The 27,628-nt window shown below is 26.4% G+C and overlaps 1 protein-coding gene across 1 annotated transcript; it reads right to left on the minus strand.

Moving 5' to 3' along the window:
- Positions 1 to 40: 40 nt before the first annotated feature.
- On the minus strand, positions 41 to 27,583 carry LOC100208615 (exostosin-1c). The gene is made up of 7 exons (XM_065795585.1): positions 26,477 to 27,583; positions 20,303 to 20,624; positions 15,703 to 15,954; positions 2,180 to 2,275; positions 1,760 to 1,849; positions 486 to 640; positions 41 to 405 (listed from the first exon to the last, which is right to left on the minus strand). The coding sequence occupies exons 1-7, from the start codon at positions 27,424 to 27,426 to the stop codon at positions 87 to 89; spliced, it is 2,184 nt and encodes a 727-aa protein (XP_065651657.1). The 5' UTR covers positions 27,427 to 27,583; the 3' UTR covers positions 41 to 86.
- Between the last annotated feature and the right edge of the window lie 45 nt (positions 27,584 to 27,628).

The following is a 27,628-nucleotide window of genomic DNA, read 5'->3' on the forward strand; positions in this document are numbered from 1 at the left end:
AACACTTGAAATTTTTATAAAGGAAATATAAAAAACAAAATTTCTTTTTATAATATTCAAAAAATAAAAAAATGGCTAATTAAAAATCAGCCTAACAACTTAAATTTTCTTCGTGTTACAGAAACTGGATCTCTAAAGAGCACGGGGTTGAATGAAATAATTGATTTCTTTAAAGGCATAACACCAAATATCTGCAATAATTTACTAAAACACTCATCTTGTTCAGTATTGTTGTTTAAAGAGCTTTTGTCAAAAAAATTTGGTGATCGTGCAACCTTGATTGGTGGTGATTGATTTATAAAACTAATGAGAAAATTCATGGCAAGACCTTCACAACTTCGATTTTGTGCAACAAGCTCATGAAGTTGTTCGGGAGCATGAAAACTATAATGATGGCTGTAGTACCTTTGCATCAAATGAAATTAATTTAATGAGACAGTTTGTAAAATACAATATAAAATAATTGTAACAACAATTTAACCAACCTGTGAAACACAGCTGAAGATGTGCGTATGATAGAGAGCATGTTTTTATGCCCTGAATCAGTACACCAAGCCTTCTCACAACTTACATGGACATTTGGCAGAAAACCAACAAGTTTTGATGGGTTTGAACGCCACACAGAAAATGCAAAGTCAATCTATAAGATTATATATATATATATATATATATATATATATATATATATATATATATATATATATATATATATATATATATATATATATATACTCATATACATATACAAAATCGAGTTATTGATAACAATGATTACAATGTAACGGCATCTCTTAATTTGTGAAATAATTTAAATCAATTGTGTTGAAAATTATATTTGAAATTATTGAATTAGAGTCATGTTTTCCCCTAACGTGACTTTAAGAAAACTTTTAACTTTAAAACTCCATAAGTCCGAAACCGTAACAGATTTAAATATAGGGTTTTCGGATTAATAATTTATACTCAATTATTAACTAATTTATATTATTCAAATTTGAGTAAAATTATTTTTTTAATGTTATTTTTAATTTTTTGTAAGATCTAGTACATTTCTTCACCTACCGTGATGTGGCACCACCTACCCTAATTGATTCTTCACCTACCATGAATGAAAAAATCGTATATTTTGATTTTAATTTTATTTGTGTACTTTAAGAAAAAAATTTAATATGATTACTAAATAAAAGAAACATTGGTTTTTTATTTTTATAAAAATTATTTGCAAAAGATTTTTTCAAGTAAATTATAAACTAATCTAATGGGGCTTAGCAACAATAACTGCCATACATATTTTCGATCCAATTTGTTGAAGTCAATTTTATAACACTAACTAATAAATTTTTTTTTCAAACCTTATGCATCATCAGGCATTAGTTTTTGACATTACTTTTAATTCCTCCCATAAAAACTGATAGGAGAGAGATCTTGTGATTGGGGATTCCAACCAAAACAGCCCCACACCTTAACATTACATTTTAATTTATCTAATAGGGCAAAAATAAACATAAAAAATAGTTGAATAAAAAATAGTATTTTTAAAAAAAGTTAATGTCATTCGAATATTTATGAATGGTAGTATATATATACATATATATACATACATATACATAAATAAAAATTCATTTTCATTTTGTAATTACAAAATAATTCATTTTTTCTCAAAATGAATAAAATTGAAAGCCTTAGTTTCACTTCAAAAATGTTGGCACTCTTTATAAAATACTAAACAATTTATATAATATAAAGAAAAAAAAATTACATCAGATGAAGTGAGAAATACATCGTCATCAAAAGTAAAAACTGCATCCGTATTGATCAAAGACATGCTTACATAGCGTGAATTAAACGTCTAGATTTAAAAACATTTAGTAAAAAAACATCTAAAAAACAACTTATAAAATAATTGAAACCAATTTAAAAATCACCTAAACCTGAGACCTTTTGTATAACAAAAACAAAAAAAAACTTATTTAAATTTAAAAAGTTTTCAACAAAATTAACAAAAATGTTCAAAATAACTTTAAAGACAAAAGCAACATTTAAAAAACATTTTATCTTTTTTAAAAAAAAAATGAAACAAAATTAAAAACAAAAATTTTGACAAAAGTGGATGCTTTTCTAAGTACAGACAGATACTTGGTACAAACATAACAAAGAGTTATATAAAAATTATTTATACCTTATTTGGTGGGTGTATCACTCTTAAAGTGACTTGTGTTTTGGGCCATTTTGATCTTTCAGGAATATCTTCGTTGGGTAGCCATACAACTAAAATCTAAAGAAAGAACTGTACCATTAAAAGTAGAAAACTTTTCTATTAGACAATATTCATCACACAGATAGTTGTAGTGCAATGTATACACTATCCAACGTATACGGTCAATGATCAATCCATGTTAATGGATCCATCAGATGCAGTAACATGACTATTTTTTTATAATTTTATAAATATAAGAGATATAAACTTGTAGATTTTATAAAGAAAAGTCTCCTACATAATACACATAACATGTGAAAACCAATAATGCATCTTAAAGTCTTTAATATTGTAAACCAATATTTGCTACTTTTAAATTTAGTCTAAAATATCATTTAAGCAATAAGATAAAAGAAGTAATTAATTTTATTAAAACCACTTAAACATTTGAATGACGATAATTGTAATGTAAAAAACATTTGAATGTAAAAAAGTTTGTTGCAATAGTTTGAATATAAGTTTGACATAAGTGTAATTTACAAATAAAATAAATTCAGGTAAAATTAAAAACAAAGAAAATTTTATTAAGCTAACCTTTTTATCGACATATTTAGTATTTTAGTAAACAAATAAAAAACAAAAAAAACAAACAAAAGAAATATAATAAAAAATTTTTATTTACCATCTTGTATGCTCAGGAATATTCATTCTAACTTTTTTAGCAATAAAAAACATTTACTTAAATTTCTATTTAATAATAAAAAATAAAATAATATCATAAAAAAATAAAAATTGAAATAAAATAAACATTCCATAATATATTTACATAATAACATTTTTAAATTGTCTTTGTTAATTGAGGTAATTTTTAAATTGAACTTGTTCTACTGTAATTTATTAAATAGCGGTAGTTAACAAATTTATCACAACTTTTATTTAATTAATACTTTGGGTTACTACATTTATTTTCTTCAGCCTGGTCAAAAATAACTATTAGTAATTTATCTGCCTCTTCTGATTGATTCAAAATTTAAACATTTTAAAAATATTTTTTTGACTTACCCCATTTTTTTGATCACCACCATAACTTGACTTGTCCATCATTGATTTAAAAATCTGATCCATTGCAAAATTAGCATCGGCTAAAGTTGCATCTCTTTATCGTGCTCGCCGATTTCTCACTCCCAATTCTATTCTTTATTTCTATAAATCTCAAATCCTTCTTTGTATGGAACACTGTTGCCATATCTGGAGTGGATTCTTGAATGATGCCCTGTCTCTTTTAGACAAGGTGCAAAATGCATTGTAAACATAGTTGGATCTGCTCATACAGCAAACTTTCAACCATCGTCACATCGTTGTAATGTTGCTTTTCTTTATCTTTTCTATATATACTATGATCGGCACTGCTCTAAAGAGCTACTGTCTCTTGTGCCATCTACTAAAATTCATTTTTGTGTTACTCATCATTCAATTAAGTCTAATCCTTTTACTATGACTGTTTCTAAGTGCTTCAAAAATACTTATTCGTCTAGTTTTTTTTCTCAAACATCATTCCTTTGGAACTTGCTTCCTTCATCTTGTTTTTCTGATTCATATAACTTGCAATCTTTTAAGCTGTTTGTTAATCTTTATCTTGCTCTACAAATTTCATCTTTTCTTTTCCAGTAATTTCCAACTCTAATAGTGGTTTCTTGCAGCCTTATTGGGAGTGAAGATGTTAAAAACAAAAAAAGAAAAAGCGAGTGTTACTTTTAGATAGCAACAAAGTGTAGCAGTAGAAAATATGAAATTTTAGCATGCGATGATTAGATGAAGTTTTATCTAGTAATCTTAATTTAAATCTAGTGCAGTATTTCTTATTTGCACAAAAAAAATTAAACAATCGAAACAAAATACTAGAAGTCCATCATTTTATAAAATGTTATGATAAAAATTACTAATGTTACATAAACAAGATTTTGTCAACAAATGCTTAGTAAATACAATCAAACAGAATACTCATTAATGCTAAAGTTTTGCTCATGCATCTGATGATGACTCTATATCAATTAATGTTTTCATAATAACTTTTTTTCCTTTTTTTTTGAATAAATTTTTCCACTTGTCTGTGTAGGCAGCCCTTGAAATTAAAAAAAAAGGTAGGCGATTTATTACTAATTATGCTATTTTGGTCGACATCAGATAGGAACTTAAATTTAACATTTTTCACCATAACACATAGAAACAAGATCAGAAAAAATTACCAACCTTAGACACTTTTAGGTTGGCTGTTAAATCTGCATTGTGGAATGTTGAACGTATTTTGAAGGCAGGTAGGCCTTTGCACTGTATCATCGGCTTATAACTCAATTGCAGAATTCATATTAAACTCATCATTATTTGGTTCTTCTATGACAACATAAATCCAATTGTTTAACTGTTTTCATTTAAACAATTTCATGTATCAGTTTTAATTAAATTCATGAGAGTAAAACTCAACTTTTGCATTTGAAGTATAAATATTTTACTAATCGTTACACCTTTTTTTTAATTTAATTTCTTTTTTATTTTCTTGATAACTTAATAGAAAATATGGGCTAATGATAACTATATTTTATTTAAAAACACTTTCATTCATTGCAATAACATTGCAAATGATGGCAAAATTTTTAGATGTTGAAAACTTTTTTAAAAAAGATACGATTAAAAATTTTTATAAAAAAATGGAAAAAGAAAAAATTTTTTTTTTTAATATTCCAGTCTAAAATCTTTTGGATATAACGAAATTTTAGTATTTTCGAAAACACATCCTGGTTGTTTGTAAAATCTTATTTTTTAAAACTCAGATTTTTTCAACTGGTCAACCTTGAACAATAAGAATTCATTTTGTGAGGTCAAAACAGCAATTTTGACCACTTGCCTTGACTGTCTGTTTAACTTAATAAATTTAATTTATGCCAATTTAATTTAAAAAAAAAAAATTTTTTTTTTGTACAGTGTTTTGTACAGTGTAGTTAATTAGTTAAGAAAATAAAGTCCATTTTTATTTAGACTTGATGAAAGATGCTTAAGAAGATATAGCCTTGATGAAAGATGCTTGAAATAAAGGAAGAAAAGTACTTTTGACCCTTAAAAAATACTATGCTGGGCGTAAAAAACTCAGAATTATAACTTAATACTAACAGCTTACAACACTTCAAAAATGATGGGATTTTCCCATTCGATGTGTTAGTCACATTAGAAATGATAAGGGAGGTAAAATTACTATGAAAGATTTCCAGGAACTCCTAAGAAAGTACTGTAATAAGCATGAACATACTTCACCATATTCTCCTAATCAAAATAGTACTGCCAAACAAAACTGGCAAACTTTGTTTGATGTTGCTAGATGTATAGATTGAATCAAAGTTATCAAAACATCTATGGAATTATGCAATAAAAACAACAGCTTATGAAACCTAGGTTTCATAGTAGTAGAGTCTATGTAGTAGAGTCAAGTAGTAGAGTCTATAAAAACTTCATTATCAGGGTGTTAGTTACAACAGGGTCACATTGTACGTGGTATTCCCAAATGCTCATAAAATTGAAATTCCCAACTTAATGTTAACAAAAATACCATTCTCCGGCTAGTAAGTGACCGGGGTAGATATTTGACTAGGGCCAGGGTTGGGACCAGGTTTAATAAAATATAGCCTAAGCCTGGTTTTTGTTTTGTTTGTTAATTCAAAATTCACGTTATAATTTGTATATTTTGATGATGGTGATGATGATCAGGCTTTAGCCTTCCTCTTTTATGCTGTTTCTCTAATATAAACAATCTAGAGCATTTGTTTTCTTAACTAAGGTTCATTCATGCAATATGTAAGGAACTCTCCACAAGTTTTCTTTCTTCTACCACTGCCATTTTCTACTGAAGCTGCTACCTCTCTACATGCTGATACCTAAATTACTTTAATCGTTTCTAACAAACGCTGTTCAATACAACATTTTTTCTAATCTGTCTAAAATTATGCCTCCTTTTCTTATCTTGCTTGAGTCACACCACACATCCATCAGATCATCTTCTCTTTAGGCAAATACTACACCATATAAATACTTAAGTTTATATAACAATGAAAGGATATTGTATGCCAGCATCTAAATAAATAGCAAACATATATGTTTATATCCATAATATGTATGCATAAAGTGCATGTTGGAAGCTTTTATTCCTTCTGGAATAAAAGTTTGGAAGCTTTTATTAATTCTCTTTAATTTTAAGTCAAGCCTCATTCTACTCCACATTTTTCACCATCTTGCGCAGTTGCTTTATTAAATATTACCCATTTTTTTCATCATTTTTTACAAGAACATCTCTCTTAAGAACAAATGTCTTTTTATTATTGCAAGAAGCCAATCTTTTTTTTTTTAAACATCATTGCTTCCAACAAGGCTGCAAGCAGGCACTAATTAAAGTTGGAAGTTACTGAAAGAGCAAGATAACGATAGACGGACGACTTGAAGGATTGCAAATTATATGAATCAGGAAAGCAAGATGAAGGAAGCGAATTCCAAAGAGCTGATGTTCGAGGAAAAAAACTTGACGAATAAGCATTTTTGGAACAGTTAGGAACAGTCAAAGAAAAAGGATAAGACTTAATTGAATGACGAGTAACACGAGAATGAATTTTAGTAGATGGCACAAGAGACGATAGCACTATAGAGCAGTGCCCATTATAGTATTTGTAGAAAAGAGAAAGAGAAGCAACATTTCGATAATGTGATAATGGTTGGAGGTTGGTTGCAAGAGCAGGTCCAACTATGTTTACAATGCGTTTTTGCACCTTGTCTAAAAGAGAAAGGGCATCATTAGAAGATCTGCCCCAGATATGGCAACAGTATTCCATACAAAGCCGGATTTAAGATTTATAGAGATAGAGAATAGAATCCGAAGTAAGAAAGTGACGAGCTCGATAAAGAGATGCAACCTTAGCAGATGGATTTGATATATGGTCGATAAAGAGATGCAACCTTAGGATTTGATATATGGTTTCCAAGAAAGATTGGAAGTAAGAGTTAATCCTAGAAGATGAAGAGTAGATGACTCATCAAGTACATCACTGTTCATAAATATAGGAAGATCTAAATTATTGCGATAACGATTGGCTGAAAAAAATTGAGTTTTATCTGTATTGAAGTTCACCAGCCACTGTGAGCCCCATGCTGTAGCAGAAGTGAGATCCTTTTTAAGCTCAAATGCCCCCTCCAAGCAATCAGTGTGTGTTGGTTTCTTATGATGACAAGAATAAATGGTATTATCATCAGCAAACAATGCCACCTTAGATGTGAGAATATCTGGAAGATCGTTAATGTAAATTAAAAAGAGTGTTGGGCCAAGGATAGAACCTTGTGGAACCCCTGAAGTTACAGAATAAGAAGAGTACTGTCCATCAAGGACAACTTTTATACTACAATTGGAAAGGAAGGATTCAATAATCTTAAAGATGTTGCCAGATACACCATAAGAAGAAAGCTTATGGAGAAGACCAGCATGCCAAACTTTATCAAAAGCTTTTAAAATGTCAAGAGCAATGGCCTTAACCTCTCCACCTTTATCTAATGCACGATAAAACCTATCTGTTATTACTGTTATACTCTTCCTGACAGTTAAACAGATTAACCCATTGTTAAACAAATTAACCCATTGTTAGTGTTCTCCAGAACTCTCTTCACTTTTTGCTAAACTTTTAAAAAGAGCTAAATAAGTGGTTCCAATTTAATGATCTTCATGAAATCTATAACAATCTTCATGAAATCTATAGTGGCTATTTGCTGACAACTCGATTTTATACTCTTGTCTTGACAAAAAGTCTTCACTTTTTAATTGCTTAGAACAAGCAGCCAATTTTAAATCTGATCTCTCTTCTGTAGCAGCCTAAGGCTTGCAGTGGCTTGTGGATTTAAATTCTGGACTTAAAATACAAAATTTTTGTTAGACAGCAAAACTCATTTACTGCAAAAAAATATTGCAATATTGTTGGCATTCCTATATTGACGAATAACAACCCTCTTACTCTCAGACAAAGCCTAAAAGCACATTGTAAAGGTAACTAGACCAACTTTATCAGCCAAGCTTGAGCCACTCCCCCATTGTTGTAAAGCTGCATTTCTTTTTTCTACAAATATAACCATGGTCAATGCTCAAACGAGCTATCATCTCTATAATGATAAATTGCTGAAGAAATTACCACATTGCTTTTAATAAATTATTAAGCTTCCAGCCACTTGCTTTGCCTCTGCTTTAAAACTGCCATGAATGATATGGAGACCACAGGTTCCAATATCTATAAGAAGATCAAGTTCTTCCTCTTTCCTCTGTTCCTTTAAATTATCTAGAAAAAGTAAATTTACATTTGGCCCATCTGATGACACTTGTAGAAACTTTGATTTATCTATATCAGAAATATAGTTTAGGAATGTTTGCATAACATCATGTGCTGTCGAGCGCCCCATGAACTCTGAATTAAGATAATGTATTTTAACCATACTTGTATTGTCATCCCAAAATCTTACTAAAAGGTCCATTTGACCTTTCTGAAAAACTTGGTTCATGGATTCATCAAATGAAACAGCGTAATAAGGTGTATTAGATAGGGAAGTAAGCAACTCATTTTTAAAAACGGGAGCTTATCCAAATGTTGCAATATAACTGGCCTTGGTGGGTCCACATTGAAACAAAATAGCAATGTCACTATCTGGAAACATTTTACTAAATAATTTACCAGAATCAGTTGAAGAATTCATTATATATTTAGAATACACAATATTAAGGACCCAACAATTTTAAGCTTCAAGTGTAGATGTATTTATTAGCATTTTATTAATTGTTTTTTGGTGTTCTGCTTTATTGGAGCATTCTGACATATACTCATTAACTTGAACAGTGTTAGGAGCAGTTGGCATCAATGACTTGACATTATAGACAAAAGGAGATCTCTCTATGTGCTTTTTACCTTTCATGTGTGAAATTAAAGCAGTTTGTTAGCAATATTAATGCCTTTAGCACAATAACTGCAAAACACAACAGTGTTTTACATAACCAATGTTTATATTTTTCTTCAACAAGCTATTTTACTTGAAAAATACGTTTATTTTTGGCATTTTTTAATTATTTTATCTGAAAACAAAACAAAAAATGTAAACATTTTAGGAGCCAAAAAGAATTTAGAATCTCTAATGCTTCATACTTTTAAAAATTATTCAAAACTATACAACAATGCAATAATAAAATACTAATTGAAAAAGTATATATAAACTGTCTATATAATTATGATTTCTGGAAACCTCTATGATGATATCTTTCAAATAACATTTTCAAAATAAATTAACCATGCCTTATTGTGGATGTGTAAGTTTTTTTAAGAACCTTTAAAGTACGAATTTCAAAAACAATATAAGAATCAGATTTTCCATAAAAATTATACATTAGAGCAATTATATTACTATAATTTACTATAATTTGTATTGTAGTTGTATTGTTTTTCTTTACTTAAAAACAAACCAAATATAAAATATTATCCCATTTTCCAGGACTATTCCAGCATTTTACAGAATAATCAAAAAAATCCAGGACTTTCCAGGACCACTTTCAAATTCCAGGACATTCCAGGACTGGCGGGAACCTTGTTTTTAAAAGAATTCAAGATAGACTCTAAAATTAAAAAAGAAAGTATTGTACCATATCTAATTGGGATATATAATATTTTTCAAAAAAATATCATCCTGATGACATTTGTTTAACATAAGTTATGAAAAAATATGAACATATACTTTAATGTATTCTTTAAATAAAAGTAGAAAAGCAGTATACTTTGAGTAATTACAATTTTGTAAGTTTCCATTTTTTGTAAGCTTCAAGTCATATGAAAAAGTGTGAACTTTTTTTTTTAATACCACAGACTAAAAAAAGCGTAAAACCCTAACTAATTGTGTAAGTTGTTAATCTTCTAAGCGGAAGTATAAGGGTGAAACAACAATTTTTTTTTTTAAAACATTAGAAAAAAATTTTATTTTTATTTTGAAAAATTTATTTAATTTCAACATTTTAAATTTTTAACATTTAATATTAAACTTATTTTCTAATGTTTATTTTAGAAACAAGCACAACTTATCTCGGCAATATATTAGTAGTAAACAGAGTGTAATTTGCGTGGCGCTAAAAAACAAACATGCATGGATACCATATTTATCTTTAATATTGTGTCTTAAATGTTTATAAAATGCTAGAGAGAACATATAGTTTTGCAATGTCAGTTGTTATGCAAAAAGCCTAAAAATTAATTTAATATTAGATTAAATAACTTATTTGTCTTATTTGGAAATTCAGTTTCTCATTGACTTTTGACTTCATTATTGTATATGCCATTGCTGAAAAAATTGAGCTAGTACGAATTTCTAAAATTGATAAAAAGAATGATGATTTTATTGTATCCAAATTATCTTAGTCAGTTGTCCAAACTTAGTGTCCTAGCTTAGTGTTCAAACTTAGAGTCCAAACTTAGTGTCCAAACTTAGATGATACTTGTTTGGTATCATGAATAATATTTCATTGGTTAAAACATAGTCAACAACTTCTGGAAAATAATATAAAATGATAGGTGAAACTTTAATTGAGCAGCTTTTATTTTGTAAATAAACAGCAACTTGTTTCTCTGCGCAGTGTGCTTGTTTGTCGAGGTTCTTGTTTCGGAGTTATAAAGTTGAGAGAGGGTTGTAACCACAGTAGCCTCATTGACTGTATTGGCCTTCTCGACCTTGGTGAAGTGAATAATTAAAAAAAAAAAAAAAAAAAACATTCAAATGTTTATTTTTTATTAGGAAAAAAGTCATTGTTACAATAATATAAACTTTAATATTTGAGTAATAACTGCTTATTTAAACCCTTTTCATTTTTGTTTTTGTGTCTTTTTCTTCTTTTAAACAGACTTTTTCTGCTATTAAAAACAATTTTATACAAATTTTACACAAAAAACAAAAAAAAAGATTGCTTATATATATATATATATATATATATATATATATATATATATATATATATATATATATATATATATATATATATATATATATATATATATATATATATATATATATATACATACATTACCGCAATTAATTTGAAAGCAGCGGTTAAAAATGGTATTTACATTTCAAAAATAAATATATCTGATTATCATATTTGCACTTCTTTATTTTTGGATCAAAAATAAATAGAGCACAATAAATATGTGGATAGAATAAGATTTGGGCATTTTTGCACCCAAAAATTTGCTTATGTACAAAAGTATACAAAAATGTATGTGCTGAGTTCTTCCAGCATAAAAGACAATACAAGTATTATTTTTAACTGTTACTTAATTTTGATTAATGATACTAAAAATATAATTTTTCTCATTGGTAGCTTCTTGTAGATATTTTATGTAGATCCAATATAGTATATAATGATTTGCAAATGAATATACAAATATTATGTTACTTGAACTGTTTATTTTTTTTTAGTTTCTATTTTGTCGTACTAAAATGGCTCCAGTTTGAGAATTAAGTTTTGAACAGAGAGTTCCCATTGTTTTACTTGATGAAGGTGTTTCAGAAAGAAAAATTGCACAAACAATGAAAATATCAAAGACTGGAGTTCACAATACAATCAAGCGTTTCAAGGAAACTGGTCAATATTGTGACTTACCACGACCTAGACAGCCTAGAAAGATAGATGAACATGGTGATAGTCGTATTACAAGATTATCTATGTCAAACAGAAAATTAACAGCTCCACAAATAATGAGAGAATACAATGAAACGGCTGAAAAACTTGTTTGTGTCCGGACAATAAGAAACCGTTTGATGAAAGCAGGACTTAGAGGGCGTGTAGCTGCCAAAAAACCATTGCTAAGGAAAGCAAACAAGGTAAAATGACTACAATGGGCTCGAAAACATGCCAACTGGACAATAAATCAATGGAAAACAGTAGTATGGAGCGATGAGTCCAAGTTTAAATTATTTAGCAACAAGAGAAGAATATTTGTACGCTGGTACCAGAATGAACGTTACATTCTGCAGTGCATTGTGCCTACTGTTAAGCATGGAGGAGGTTCAATAATAGTATGGGATTGTTTTACGGGTCACAAAATAGGAGATTTGATCAGAGTTTGTAGAATTATGAAAAAGGAGCAATACAGAGAAATTTTGGAGAATCATGCCGTTCCATCTGCTCATCAAATAGTGTTTCGACGCCAACCTGTTTTTATGCTAGATAATGACCCAAAGCACAAATCTAAACTTTGTACAAATTATCTGAATCAACTAGTACAAGAAAAAACCCTTACTTTAATGGACTGGCCTGCGCAGTCAATAGACCTCAATCCCATTGAGCTTTTTTGGGATGAAATAGACCGGTATGTGAAGAAATTCCAAGTAATATCTGAGGAACATTTATTGGAGATACTGCAAAAGACTTGGAAAGCTGTAACCATGGAAATTTTAAACAAATTAATCTTTCGTATGCCAAGAATATGTGAAGCAGTAATGAAGAAACGTGGTGGTTATTTTGATGAACGCAATGTTTGAAACTTGTGCAAAATAATAAAGACCTTATAATTTAACTTTTTAATGTTTGTTAGGATTTCTATTTGTTTAGAAATATTTGTGAAGAAAACTAAATAAAGTGTATTTCATGAACTAATTTGTAGTTTCTTTATTCACTGAGATCAAAAAATACATAAACGAAAATATAACTGATAGATTTATTTGATTTTTAATAGAATTACTGTTTTCTCATCACTGGTCTCAAATTAATTGCTGGTAGTGTGTATATATATATATATATATATATATATATATATATACATATATATATATATATATATATATATATATATATATATATATATATATATATATACATATATATATATACATATATATATATATATATATATATATGTATATATATATATGTATATATATATATATATACATATATATACATATATATATATATATATGTATATATATATATATACATATATATATATATATATACATATACATATATATATATATATATATATATATATATATATATATATATATATATATATATATATATATATATATATATATATATGAATATATATATATAGAAGAAAAAACAAAGAAAAAAAAAAACGATTGCTTGTATAAATATATATATATATATATATATATATATATATATATATATATATATATATATATATATATATATATATATATATATATATATATATATATATATATATATATATATATATATATATATATATGAATATATATATATAGAAGAAAAAACAAAGAAAAAAAAAAACGATTGCTTGTATAAATATATATATATATATATATATATATATATATATATATATATATATATATATATATATATATATATATATATATATATATATATCCAAAACTTCTTTTTTTGCATAAGATAAGTAAAACAATTGGGAAATGAGACAATTTTTTTCTACTTTTAACACATAAATCAACAATACATGTTTTGACCATTTTATAGTCATTTTCAGTTGGTATAAAAAAACATATCTAATATATTATATACCAATATTCTACGGTAATAAAATAATAAAATATAAATTTTTATTAATTACAACAAAATATGCAATAGCAAAAAATACAATAAAAAAGATATTAAACTATTTAACATAAGTTTAACAAGATAAGTTTCACAAAGGGTTGGAGGGGCATCAATGCCCAGCACCTAATTCAACCCCTGCATGCATATATATATATATATATATATATATATATATATATATATATATATAATATATATATATATATATATATATATATATATATATATATATATATATATATATATATATATATATATATATATATATATATATATTCTAAAGGTGGCAATCAACCTTTGGATGGGAATTACTGGATGGGAAATTGAATAGCCTTTATGGACCAATCCTTACACCATCATGTAATAAATTGTGTCATCAAAAGAAATGTTTTAAAAATATAAGAATAGAAAAGGTTTTGAAAATAGTAAACACAAGCTTGTAAATTTCATATTTCACATCTATTGCAAGTTCCATTTTATAATTAATATCAATTTTCTTTATACATAAATTGCATAGTGAAATAAAGTTACAATTACAAAGTCACAGCAAAACCAACAACAAATGTTATTTAATTACAAAAGAATATTACCGCATAATACAGAAGAATATTATTGCAAGTTATTGTACGCTATCGTGGCAACAAAGAATATCAATAATTATTTTTTCATTCATAGTCATAAAATGTTATTATGGCTATGGTTTATTAAAATATTTAAATTTGCTTTTACGTTTTAAAATCAAACAAGTAGTGAATCTAGTTTTCTTAATTTTTAAATTTTTAGTACCAGTTTGTTATAATCATAAAACATTTATTTAACTTATTTAACTTTATTAACAGCCAAAAAGGGTAAAACTTTTACAGAAATAGCATTTGCGGATGTTAAACCAAACAAATTTGTTATTTTTTTAGATTGTACTTTATTTCTTGCTAATTTTGCTAAAGGTATTTAAAACTAACTAAAAAATCTTTTAGGAAAGGTAGGAGTAGGATTGGGCACAAATCCGTTGCACCCAAATTTAAGGAAGAGGGGAAGTAAAGAGTGGGTGGATGGGTCTACAATTGTCAAAAATTAGGGGATGCAATTATCAGACAACCCTAATATGAAGTTGTATTCATGATATATCAAACATTTTCAGATTTACCTCAATTTTATTAAAAACTTTTATTTTTTTAATAAACCAAGATTTATTAAAAAATATGCATATTAAAATATATATATATATATATAAAATTTATATAAATATATAATATTTATATATATATATAAAATATATATTTATATATTCTAAAGGTGGCAATCAACCTTTGGATGGGAATTACTGGATGGGAAATTGAATAGCTTTTAACTAGAAACAAAAACAGCAACTTAGATATAAGTATGGCTAGCTTAATACATCTATTGAGTAATCAGCAACAGCACAGATATAAAACTAGTTGTAGCTATATTTTAAAGACGTGTCTTTAAAATATAGCTTAAATGTCTAATATAGCTTAATATGTCTGTACCTTTTACAATGATTTCCACTTCAACTAAATATAATTGATTGATTATAAAATGATTAAATGATTATAGGTTATCTTTGAAATTAGGGATTTCTATGTTTCTACAGAAAAATTTTAAAAAATTAATAAATACACACACAAATAAGATTTATTATACTCAAAGCTAAAGTGCTATGCACATACATAAATGTGTTATATTGTACTCAAATTATATATTACATTATACTCAAAGTAAAAGTGTTAAGAATATTCATAAATGTGTTATATTAGTTGATCACCTTATTTTATGCAAACTTTTTGTTACTTCAACTCTATATGCAAGATTTAAATTTAAGTGATAAATTTCTTACCTGGTCAACATAGGTAGATTTATTAATAATCTTTATCAATGAAAACAGAGGATCTGATGATTTGTAAACTGGAGAATTCGCAACAATTATTGCAGTAAATTTTTCACTTGGTTGATTGTTAAACAGATGGTAGTAAAAAGGAAAATCTACCATGTTTGTTGAGAAATCTGTATAAACATTAAGAGCACCGGGAGGAAAGTTCCACATCAGTGGCGGTTTATACATGTGAGGTTGTAAGCGAGTAAATAAAATCTAAACCATATAAAATAAACTCATAAAGTCAACCTTCCATTAACATTAGACATTTGGTATATATGTTATTATTATTAGACATTAGATATATATTATACATATGACATGAGATATAACATCTATTATTAGACATTAGATATATATTATACATATGACATGAGATATAACATCTATTATTAGACATTAGATATATATTATACATACGACATGAGATATAACGTCTATTATTAGACGTTAGATAGATATTATACATATGACATTATTTTTATTACTTATATTGGAGTAAAAAAGACTTGATATTTTTTATATTGGGGTAAAAAAGTTGACAGAGGGTTAATACCACAAAAAATAGCCTTCTTAACTGTAGTGGCCCTCTCAGCCCATGGGAAATAACATATAAATAAAAAAACATGGCATGTCATAAAGATTGAATGCGCATGGAAATCTATTTTTTTTTACTACTAATGTTATTTACTAAAAACATCATTTGTTTGCTGTTTTCTTTTCTTAATTTCATCTTTTCCAATCAGTACATGTCATAGATACCCCTAGAAACAAGCTCTTTACTTTAATAACCTGTTTAATACTTTTTATGCATAACCAACATGCTTTGCTTAGTGTCTGTAGAGATAAAAGCCACTTTTTTTGTTCTTTTTGAAAAAAAAAGACCTCAAAAAAATCTTACCCATGGACCTTTTTGGCTAAAAAACCAAAGAGATTTTTTCTAATTTAAACACATTTAAAAAATATCTTTTAAATTATTTTAAAAATATGGTTTTAGATAATATTTATGAATAGACTTTTTTTTAATGTTACTCAAATAAACCTAAAAAAAACAACCCAAAGAAAAAGAAACAATAGAAGGATCAAAAGAGTAATTTTCTGATGATTGATTTGGGATGACAACAACTATAATACTTAACAATTATATGTTATCACCAATTCAAAATTTAATAAAACCCTATTCTCATCTTAATAATACTCTAAGAAAACTTAAAAAAAAAGAAAAATTTAAGAAAATTAGGAATATGCAAAGGTCACTATAGTATTCATAAGCTACTCATAATATTAGTATTTATAAGCTCAATCATATTATGCAATGTTTAAAAACTTTAAAGTATCAACTTTTTTTTATTAATTTAAGACTCTAAATAATTATGGGCATGGCAATATAATTGTTATGGCAATAACAAACTTTAGAGAAATATATCCTTTTTCGGCATTTAAAACATATAACAATTTATGCTGGATAGTACTTTTGTAACCTAAGTATTTTATGTTGTGTTTTTGTAAACCTAAATTAGTAGTGCTTTTTAACCTAAATTACCTAAATACAAATAGTTTGTTTGCAAACTAAATTTAAGTTTAGATTGAGAAGATAGAGCAAGTGGTTTATATATTTATAGTGGTTTAATAGCAGCCATCTGGTAGTTATGTACTATGTGCATCTGGTAGTAATACCTGATGGTAGTTCGTACATAAGAAATGGATTCAGTTAGACAGAATTCAAATTTTGAGCAATGTCAAGTAAATGTGCTTGGTTAAATGATAATAGTAAAGCCATGTAGAATTTACAAATTACAAGGTTACATGAATTTATGGCGCAACAACTGTTTAGATTATTTTTTTTTGCTTTTAAATCTAGAAAATCTTTGTGGCTGACCAAAAGAGCACTTTACCAAATAAATAATCTTTAGTCAATGTATGCGCACTCCACCGCAGCTAACCCTATTTCAGGCCTTGTAATGAGAATTTATTGCATAATGGAAAAACATAATGCAAATAAATAACTTTACTCAACATTCATGCTTTTTTAACTTTATTTAATATTCATTTTTACATCATTAAAAGTTAAATTACGTCAGTTGCATATTTTAAAGTAATTTAATTTAGTTGTTGCAATGAAATTTAAATACGTTGTTTGAAAAAAAAAATGTCCTTATTTTAAAAAACTTATACTTATTTAAACTTACACTATTTATTTCATAAAACATTTATAACACAACATTATCTTATGCTTGCTTTCTCACAATTTAGTTGATTTTTTTTTATACAAAATTCTTACCTACTACTAATAAACTTATCATTTCTAATCGGCATTCATTCTAAGATCAATCTAAAAACTTAATGATATTGAAAAACTTTTTAAAATTTCAAAACTAAAAAAAAATCTTTTCATAAGTTTGTTACATAAAGTTTACTATAAAAATTATCTAATTAATTTTGCCTACAGGCATTAAGCACTTCAGTAACCGAATGAAAAAAATTATTGATTTGAAACTACAAATAATAAATAAAAATAAATAAATTAATATAAAATAAATAATTAAATTAATAAAATAATAAAACTATAAATAAACGAAATAGTTGAATGTAAAACAAACATAAAAAAGTAACTTAATTAAACTTGATAAAAATAATTTTCTTTGACATGTTTGAAAATTTTAAAAGTTGTAAAACGAAAAAATGTAAAACGTAAAAAAAATTTAAATAAAAAATATTTTAAAAGACAAAAGTAGAAAAAAATTTATTTAACTTATATTGTTTTACTTTAAAAAAAAATTATTTCACAATTGCGGTAAAAATGTTTCTTACAACAAATAATTACTGCTTAATGTTTTCCACATAAACTATTTTAAAAGAGTGTTTAAACTATGTAATTGTAGGTTAAATTGCCATTTTATACCTAAAATTCACATGGAGTAACACTTCTTAACAAGGGCTGCTATTTAAGTCGGTCAATTTATTCACACTCCACTGCGTCTGCCCCTATTTAAGTCAGTCAATGAATATATACTCTGCAGTACCTGTAACTATATTATAGATGAAATAATAACAATATAAGTATTGATAATCAACAATAATAAGTAATACATATAAAACTGTGTACTTCGAAATAAAACATAAAATGTTAAAAAATCAAAACATCTTAGACCAGGATTTAAGCACACACCTTCACCTTTGCAAATGAATATAATACCCTCAGTACCATGTTTAGATTTTATTAAAAAGTATATTAAAAATATATAATTATTTTAACATACAAATTTCCTTTAATCCATTTGATCGAACAAATAGTCACTGTTTATTATTTTTTTAAATTTATAAAACTTTACATGGAACTAAATGAGTACAAAAAACAAAAATAAATTATAAAATATAAATTTATTGAAGTGTACTATGTTCAATGAAAATCTCCGCGGAAGAGAGCCAATGATCTTCTACTTCTAATCATTATCAAAATTCTGCTTGACATCCTTTATGGACCAACCCTTACACCAACATGTAATAAATTGTATCATCAAAAGAAATGTTTTAAAAATATAAGAATAGAAAAGGTTTTGAAAATAGTAAACACAAGCTTGTAAATTTCATATTTCACATCTATTGCAAGTTCCATTTTATAATTAATATCAATTTTCTTTATACATAAATTGCATAGTGAAATAAAGTTACAATTACAAAGTCTCAGCAAAAGCAACAACAAATGTTGTTTAAATACAAAAGAATATTATCACAAGTTATTGTATGCTATTGAGGCAACAAAGAATACCAATAATTATTTTTTCATTCATAGTCATAAAATGTTATTATGGCAATGGCTTATTAAAATATTTAAATTTGCTTTTACGTTTTAAAATCAAGCAACCAGTGAATCTAGTTTTCTTATTTTTAAAATTTCTAGTACCAATTTGTTGTAATAAAAAAAAAATTCTTGTTATTAAATGTATTTAATTAACATTTTAATATACGTATTTAATTTACATTTTAAATATAAGCAACCAGTAAAGATAGAAATCTATTTTTCTCGTTAAATAATTCTAGTACCAGTTTGTTATAATCATAAAACATTTATTTAACTTATTTATTTAACTTTTCAGCCAAAACTTTTACAGAAATAGCATTTGCGGGTGTTAAACCAAACAAATTAGTTATTTTTTTAGATTATACTTTATTTTTTGCTAATTTTGCTAATTGTATTTAAAACTAACTAAAAAACCTTTTAGGAGGGGTAGGGATAGGATTGGGTACAAAGCGGTTGCACCCTAATTTAAGGAAAAGGGGAAGTAAAGAGTGGGTGGATGGGTTCACAACTGTCAAAAGTTAGGGGATGCAATTATCAGACAACCCTAATAAAAAGTTATATTCATAAAATATCAAACATTTTCAGATTTACTTCAATTTTATTGAAAATTTTCATTTTTTCAATAAACCGAGATTTATTAAAAAATAAGCTTATTAAAATATTTTTCAAAAAATGTGTTATATAGCAATATATAGTTTTATATAACTTAATAAATTTATTATTTTTAATTAAAACAAAACTTTTTACAGCATTTTAAAATACCTCAAGAGTAGTGTGAATAACATGACTAATAGAAGAAAAATAATTTTTCCAAACAAATATAGTTTGCTGCTTCATTGCCAAAACTTGATCAAAACTAATTCCTCGCAATATGCTTGGAAGCTGAAGAAGCAAAGATTCATCTAAAACAATAGAAAACTTTACCCAATCAATGACATCATTGAAAGGAAGATCCCAACCGTTGCTCATAATAACTGGAATGCAACCATACTGAATTGCTTCTAAAAATCTAAATGATGCTAGCCGACGACCTCGAGGTATTAAACAAAAAGTTGAGTTTGCAAGTAACTCTGTGTAGTTAAATCTAAATGAGAAACGGTATTATGAGAATGAAATTTGAATTCAATAAATTTAATTCATTAAGTTTATTGAATTTAACATAATCAACAAAATTTTTTTATTTTTTGCTAAACTTTAAATTTAATACTACTTCACAAATGTTTAATATTTATTGTTGAAAAACTGGAAAAAAAACTTTTAATTTAATGCTCTAAAATTTATTGATAAAATGTCACAAAAGTATGTAAACCAAAAAAATATATATCAAACAAAAATGATATATCCAAATAATGGAAAGTAACTAGTGGGATTCATTGAAGATCTGCCCTGGAATAAAATTTAAGGCCCTGTTAGTAATGAAGTATTTCAAAATCATCTAAATCATTTAAATCATTTTATTGGATGATTAAAAATTTTGAAAATTATTCTTGATAAATGTTAATTATACATATCGTAAAGAAAGATCCTATTTATATATATATACATATATATATATATATATATATATATATATATATATATATATATATATATATATATATATATATATATATATATATAAATATAAATATATACATATATATATATATATATATATATATATATATATATATATATATGTATATATATGTGTATATTTATTTATATATATATATATATATAAATATATAAATATACATATATATATATATATATATATATATATATATGTATATATATGTATATATATATATGTATATATATATACATATATATATATGTAAATATATATATATATATATACATATATATATACATATATATATACATATATATATATATACATATATATATACCGCATATATATATACCGCATATATATATATATATATATATATATATATATATATATATATATATATATATATATATATATATATATATGCGGTAGTGGTGTAGTGGTAGAGCGCTCGCTTCATAAGCGAGAAGTTCCGAGTTCGATTCCCACCACGTCCCTGGTAGTACCGCACTCAACTTGTTTCTCCGCGCAGCGGCCTTGTTCATCAAGGTTCGTGTTTTGGAGTTATAGAGTTGAGAGGGTGATAACCACAAGTAGCCTCCTCATCTGTAGTGGCCTTTTCGGCTTTGGGGAGGTGAATTATTAAAAGAAATATATATATATATATATATATATATATATATATATATATATATATATATATATATATATATATATATGTAAGAAATGGCAGATATTGATACAGACATTTGCATTAATTATAACAAAAACAAAGAAATTGATCTAGGTGCAATAACAAAAGCATCACAAGCTAATGAAAAAGACTTTAAAAGAGTTTAATAAAGTATAATTCTATATGCATTATCATACATACATTATCATCCTATGTACATTATCATACATTATCTTCTTTGTACTTGCTCTAAGTTTGCTGCTTCAATCTGGAATCCATGTTACAAAAAGAACGCAAAACTTATCAAACAAGCACAGCAAAGTGTAACAAGGAATACAAACCTTGATGGATAGATAAATTAAAAATGAAAGTAATAAAAGTGAAGTACTTTCAAAAGTAAAATAATATTTTTAAATTGAAAAAGAAATAAACACAACTTGCATTATCCAACCAAAAAAACCAATATTCAAAAATAACATACAAATAAAAGTGTATTTTTTTTCCATATCAAAAGTTTTTCATGTCTAGATAGTACCTGCCCAAATCCTCAGTCAATGTATCAACTGAAACTTCCACAGATAAGATTGCACCATTCACAAAACATGCAATCATTTACAAATCATATAAGCTGAACATTAATAATACTGCACATTTCATGAAGTGTGCATTTTATTGTTTTTCATATATATATATATATATATATATATATATATATATATATATATATATATATATATATATATATATATATATATATATATATATATATATATATATATATATATATATATATATATACATATTTAAACAACTCTAAAATGTATTCTACAAAATAGAGTGCTCAATGTTCTTAAAAGAACAGAGTAATTTAAGAAAAATGGTAATGAAACAATTATTAAATCTACCCTATTTCTTATTATCTTCTACTACAATTAAAAAGTTTATAAATTGGTATGTTTAATTAATTAAGTGGGAAAAAAATTAAAAGTATTCAATTTGTGGAGAAAATAGAATTAGCCTCATTTACGTAATATACAAGAAAATACAAAAAATATTTTGTTTTATGCTCATTTAATATTTAGTATTGCTTCCTGAATTTTTAATGACTTCAAATATGCGACTTGACATACTAGTCTCAAGATTTTGGATAGTTTCTATAGATATTTTATTCCAAGCTTCTCTGATATGAGTTTTCAGCTCCAATGTGGATTCATATTTGTTATGATTTTCATAAACCTTTCTAGAAAGTATTCCCCATAGATTTTCAATTGGGTCAAAACCTGGACTGCATGCGGGCCATTACATTACATGAATATTTTTCTCTCTAAACCAAGCTTTGTAAATTTGGAGTTATGGATAGCAGCATTGTCTCGTTAAAAAGTGAAACTTTCACGCATCGATTCTTTACCATGTTTAAGCAAGCTAATTTCTAATAAGTCAATGTAGTCCTGTGAATTCATTTTTGTTGGAATCCATGCCAGTATTTTTTCTTTTCGAAAATCGTGCCATTAATATTGATAGCCAACAGGACCATCTAGTTTGAACTTTTTTTCATCACTATAAGGACTTGATGCCACTCTTCCTGTGAAGACGTGTTTTTTTGCAAATTGTAATATAACTTCTTTATGACAAAAAGTAAGTTTTGGTCTTGGTTCACGCTTTTCCGAACTGTGTTTGGATCTTCATGTAAGATTTGTCTCACACGTTGAACAGTTACAGGAAATTATAAATCAAAAAAAATTTGAGATTTAGTCATGTGCTGAGCAGCAACACGACGTACAATAACTCGTTTAGTACGATTATCAATTTTACGTTTGCCACCACTTTCCTTATAAGCTCCATAATTAACGCTTATCTTGAAGTAATTATTAACCACTTTTGTAGATCTTTTAATTTTCTTTGTAATTTCCTGATTAGATAAGTCTGTATCTTTACATGCTTTGATTACTGCTAATACTTCATTTGTTAAACGCTTACCACGCCCCATTTCAAATTCAGGTATCAAAAACCAATGTTAAATGTTAAAAACTTTATGCCATGATTTCACAGTCTTTGTTTAACTTACAAATAATAACAAAAAAACTAAGTCACAAATGCGTATCACTAGATCAAAATATACGAGTAAACTGAAAATAATTATTGATGAGGCTCATTCTATTTGCTACCGCAAATATTAAGTATTATACATTTTATGGTTTTATCAAATGTACTGCAATTAAATTATGCCATTTTATAATCTAAAAAGCTGTTGTTTGTAATAATAATTATATAAGTTTGGATACAAAAGATGCAACGCACAAATTTGTTTAGAGATTTACAAAATATTGGATCAGTACATGGTGAGGCTAATTCTATTTTCTCCACTGTATATACAACCTTCGGAATTAGAAAAAATGAGGTCGACCAAAAATTGCCGACCTCAAACTGTTAGAGGTCTGCATAAGGTCGGTAAAAAAAAATTGATACAAAAGGATTACTATAAAACATAGAAATGAAGTCGACAAACACTTTAAGGTTGACAGTTAGGTTGACATTGTCGAATGCCAACCCTAATTCCGAGGGTTGTATATATATATATATATATATATATATATATATATATGTATTATATATATATATAATACACACATATATATATATACACATATATATACACACATATATATATACATATATATATGCATATATATATACATATATATATGCATATATATACATATATATATGTATATATATATAAATATATATATATATATATATATATATATATATATATATATATACACATATATATACACAGTCTGCGAAAAGCTTATGCAAAAGCCAACCTATTTTTGCTTTATATCAGCCATATGCCGTCGTAAGCAAAGATAGGTGGCTTTTGCATCTTTTGCATTTTTGTAAGCAAAATCATATGCCGACCTAAATCTTTGTGGAAAAAGTGGCAGCATGCACAAATAAATATATGTAAAAAATATGTAATATTCCTTCATTACAAGTTCATAATTTATTTATTGCAATTACTTTTTTCAAGTTTTTTTTTTTTTTTTAAATATACTTTTTTTTTTCAATTCATTTTTTTGTTTTTTCTCAAATTTATTCAAGCATAGCAGGCTCTTGCCTGCTATGCTTGAATAAATTAAAAAAAATTATACCTCAGGCCTCGGCGGGAGTAAATGAGCGCGAGAGCGTAGAAAAACTCTCCTAAAACGTACATGGTGAGCCATATGAGCTGCTCCTCTAAACACTTTCCTACAAGAGCATTTGGTTATTGCACGAGCTATCTGCTTATTCATTATTTGTATATTTATTATTTGTATTTAACAAGCAAAATTGCTTGTTAAATACAAAATTTAGCTTTATACTTGTTACAACCATATGTTTGTAACTTTAATGTTACAAGAATACATATAACAAAAAAGCTTCATTTATTGCGCCGTGAAAAATTCTTTAGACGAGAGTTTTTTTTTGGTTTTTTGGTGTTTTGAGAGAGCTAACTTCCAGACATGGAGCAAACTCTAAACATTTGTGTGTTTATACTGATGTCAAACAATAATGGTTTGCCAAAAATTGCAATGATTGTAAGCTGGGAACAAAAAAGCGCTAAAATTTCACCACCTTCCCACCCCCCCACCCCCATTCTAGTCCATGGTCTTCATCTTCTTGTGCAGTTGCAATATCTAATCAAATTATAATAATTTTTTTCTTTTTTTTCAAAAGAACAACTCTCTTGTCGTCTTGTTAATTTTTATACTAGCTATCAATTTATTTATTAATTTTATAAATATTTAAATAAATATTTATTATCATTAATAACAAATAATAATATTTATTAATAGCATAATATTTGATTAAAATAACATAACAGAAAGCAAAAAATTCAAATAAATTTTTTTTTGACTAAGTACTGCACTCTTGTGCCTACCTATATCCTTCGAAGTACCTATATCCTTATTTGCAGTAAACAAATGAACTTTGTTTACTTTAAAATCACAGAGCACTGCAACCCCCAAATCACACAAATGAGATCACATTCAAGATTAACTGTAAAAAGTTAAAAAATTTAAAAGTAGTGACTTTTATCAAGATTTTTTCCTAAATACTCTTGTAGATAGTTGTGTTATTTTATTGTGTTATTTTGTTATCTACTCATAGATAGTTGTGTTATTTTAGAGAATTATCAGAAAGATCACTAATAAGAAACAATATGGATAGAACTTGGAAATACTGCAGAAGTTACTAGAAATAAAGAAGTTTTTTCCAGAGTGTTTTCCAGGATTGTAGGTTTTATCAATAGCTTTTGATATGTCAAGAGCAATAAAAGTTAATAGCTCTTGTCTTACTACTTTAATCTAATGTGCAATAAAGACTTTCTTGCATTAAAACTTTCTCTCATAAAGGTTAACAAGAACAAGAGAATCAATATCTGTATTGATTGTCAGATAGAAAGTTGCTTGACTCAAGATGAATTATTAGAAGTTTGTTAAACACTTAATAACCTTGATAATAGTAGTAAAAAGACTGATTGAACAATATTTAAAGAGATTAGAGCATCTCCAGAGTTTTTTGGAAACAGGAAAACAAATTTTTTTATTTATTTTATTTGCCAAAGAAAAAATATAGTTTAAAGTGATTTATACATTTTTACCAATTATTATTATTAGTATTATTATTAATAATATTATATAAAAATTAATTATTGAACCTATCATAATTTGAATTATCTTCTTCACAACGTGAATCTGCAAACTTTTGCCAATTTTTTTCGTGAATACATGTTGTAAGTAGTATAATGTCCTCATTATTATGAATCAAATAAAGGCTGTTTCTGGTTTCACTACCAATTCCATAAAGATACCGTTTTCCCTTAAATGTTAAAAGATACTTTCTGAATATAGGAAATAAATTATCAGTTTCACTCAGTACTACTGGTAATTTAGGAAAATCTTTCGGTAGCAAAGGTATACTTATATCATAATTTTGCCTGACAGTATCTAAATTAAATGATGATTTAGCAATAATAGCTTTCCCAAAATTTAATGAAAGATCATTATCATAATTTGGCCATGTTCCTGAAAATAAATTAAACACAACATGATTTTCTCCATTGTTCCAGTAAGGTACTTTACTTGTTATTAAGTCATCAACATTTTTAACAAAATTTCTACTCAATTTATCACGATCTAATGTATCCACAGGAGTAATTAGAACACATGCTTCATCAGGGTCAGCTGTAGCATACTTGCTATTTCTAATTATCTCAAGAATATCTTCATACATAGGTGACATAAATACATCTTTTATATTAGGATACACGTAAACTTTAAAACCATGGGTGCATTTTTCAAAATTGAAGCAATCATCAAGAGTTTTACAAGACCATTGATCTTGGTATATAAGACGCTTATTTTTGTCATACGGAAAATCATTAACTTGAACAAATGACTTTCCTTCTTTTAGCCCTTGTGTAAAATGCTTTTGAAAAACAGTAGGTCGTTTATCAATCTTAATAAAAGATTTACTGAAGTTTTCTTTATTGAAAACTATTTTTCTAAAGACAATAAAATAACAAAATGCAGTAAATGTGGCGACAAGTATAATGTATGAGAATAGTTGCAGTTTCCAATTGTTTCTCCTCTTGCGAGGAGACTGCATTTAAAATTTCCGTTTATCAATCATAGAGATCTTATAATTATAAAACTTAAACAACCCTTTTTGGAAGAAGATATTTAAAACTAAAAAGCTCTCTATTTTACACAAACGAGTTATTTAGTAAACGCAGCTATTTAGTAAACGAACTATTTTTGTAAACGCATTTCAATAGAAAACGTTTTATTGACGGAGTCAATGCGTCGAC

Source organism: Hydra vulgaris, chromosome 04 (assembly GCF_038396675.1).
Source record: "Hydra vulgaris chromosome 04, alternate assembly HydraT2T_AEP".
Classification (NCBI taxonomy): domain Eukaryota; kingdom Metazoa; phylum Cnidaria; class Hydrozoa; order Anthoathecata; family Hydridae; genus Hydra; species Hydra vulgaris.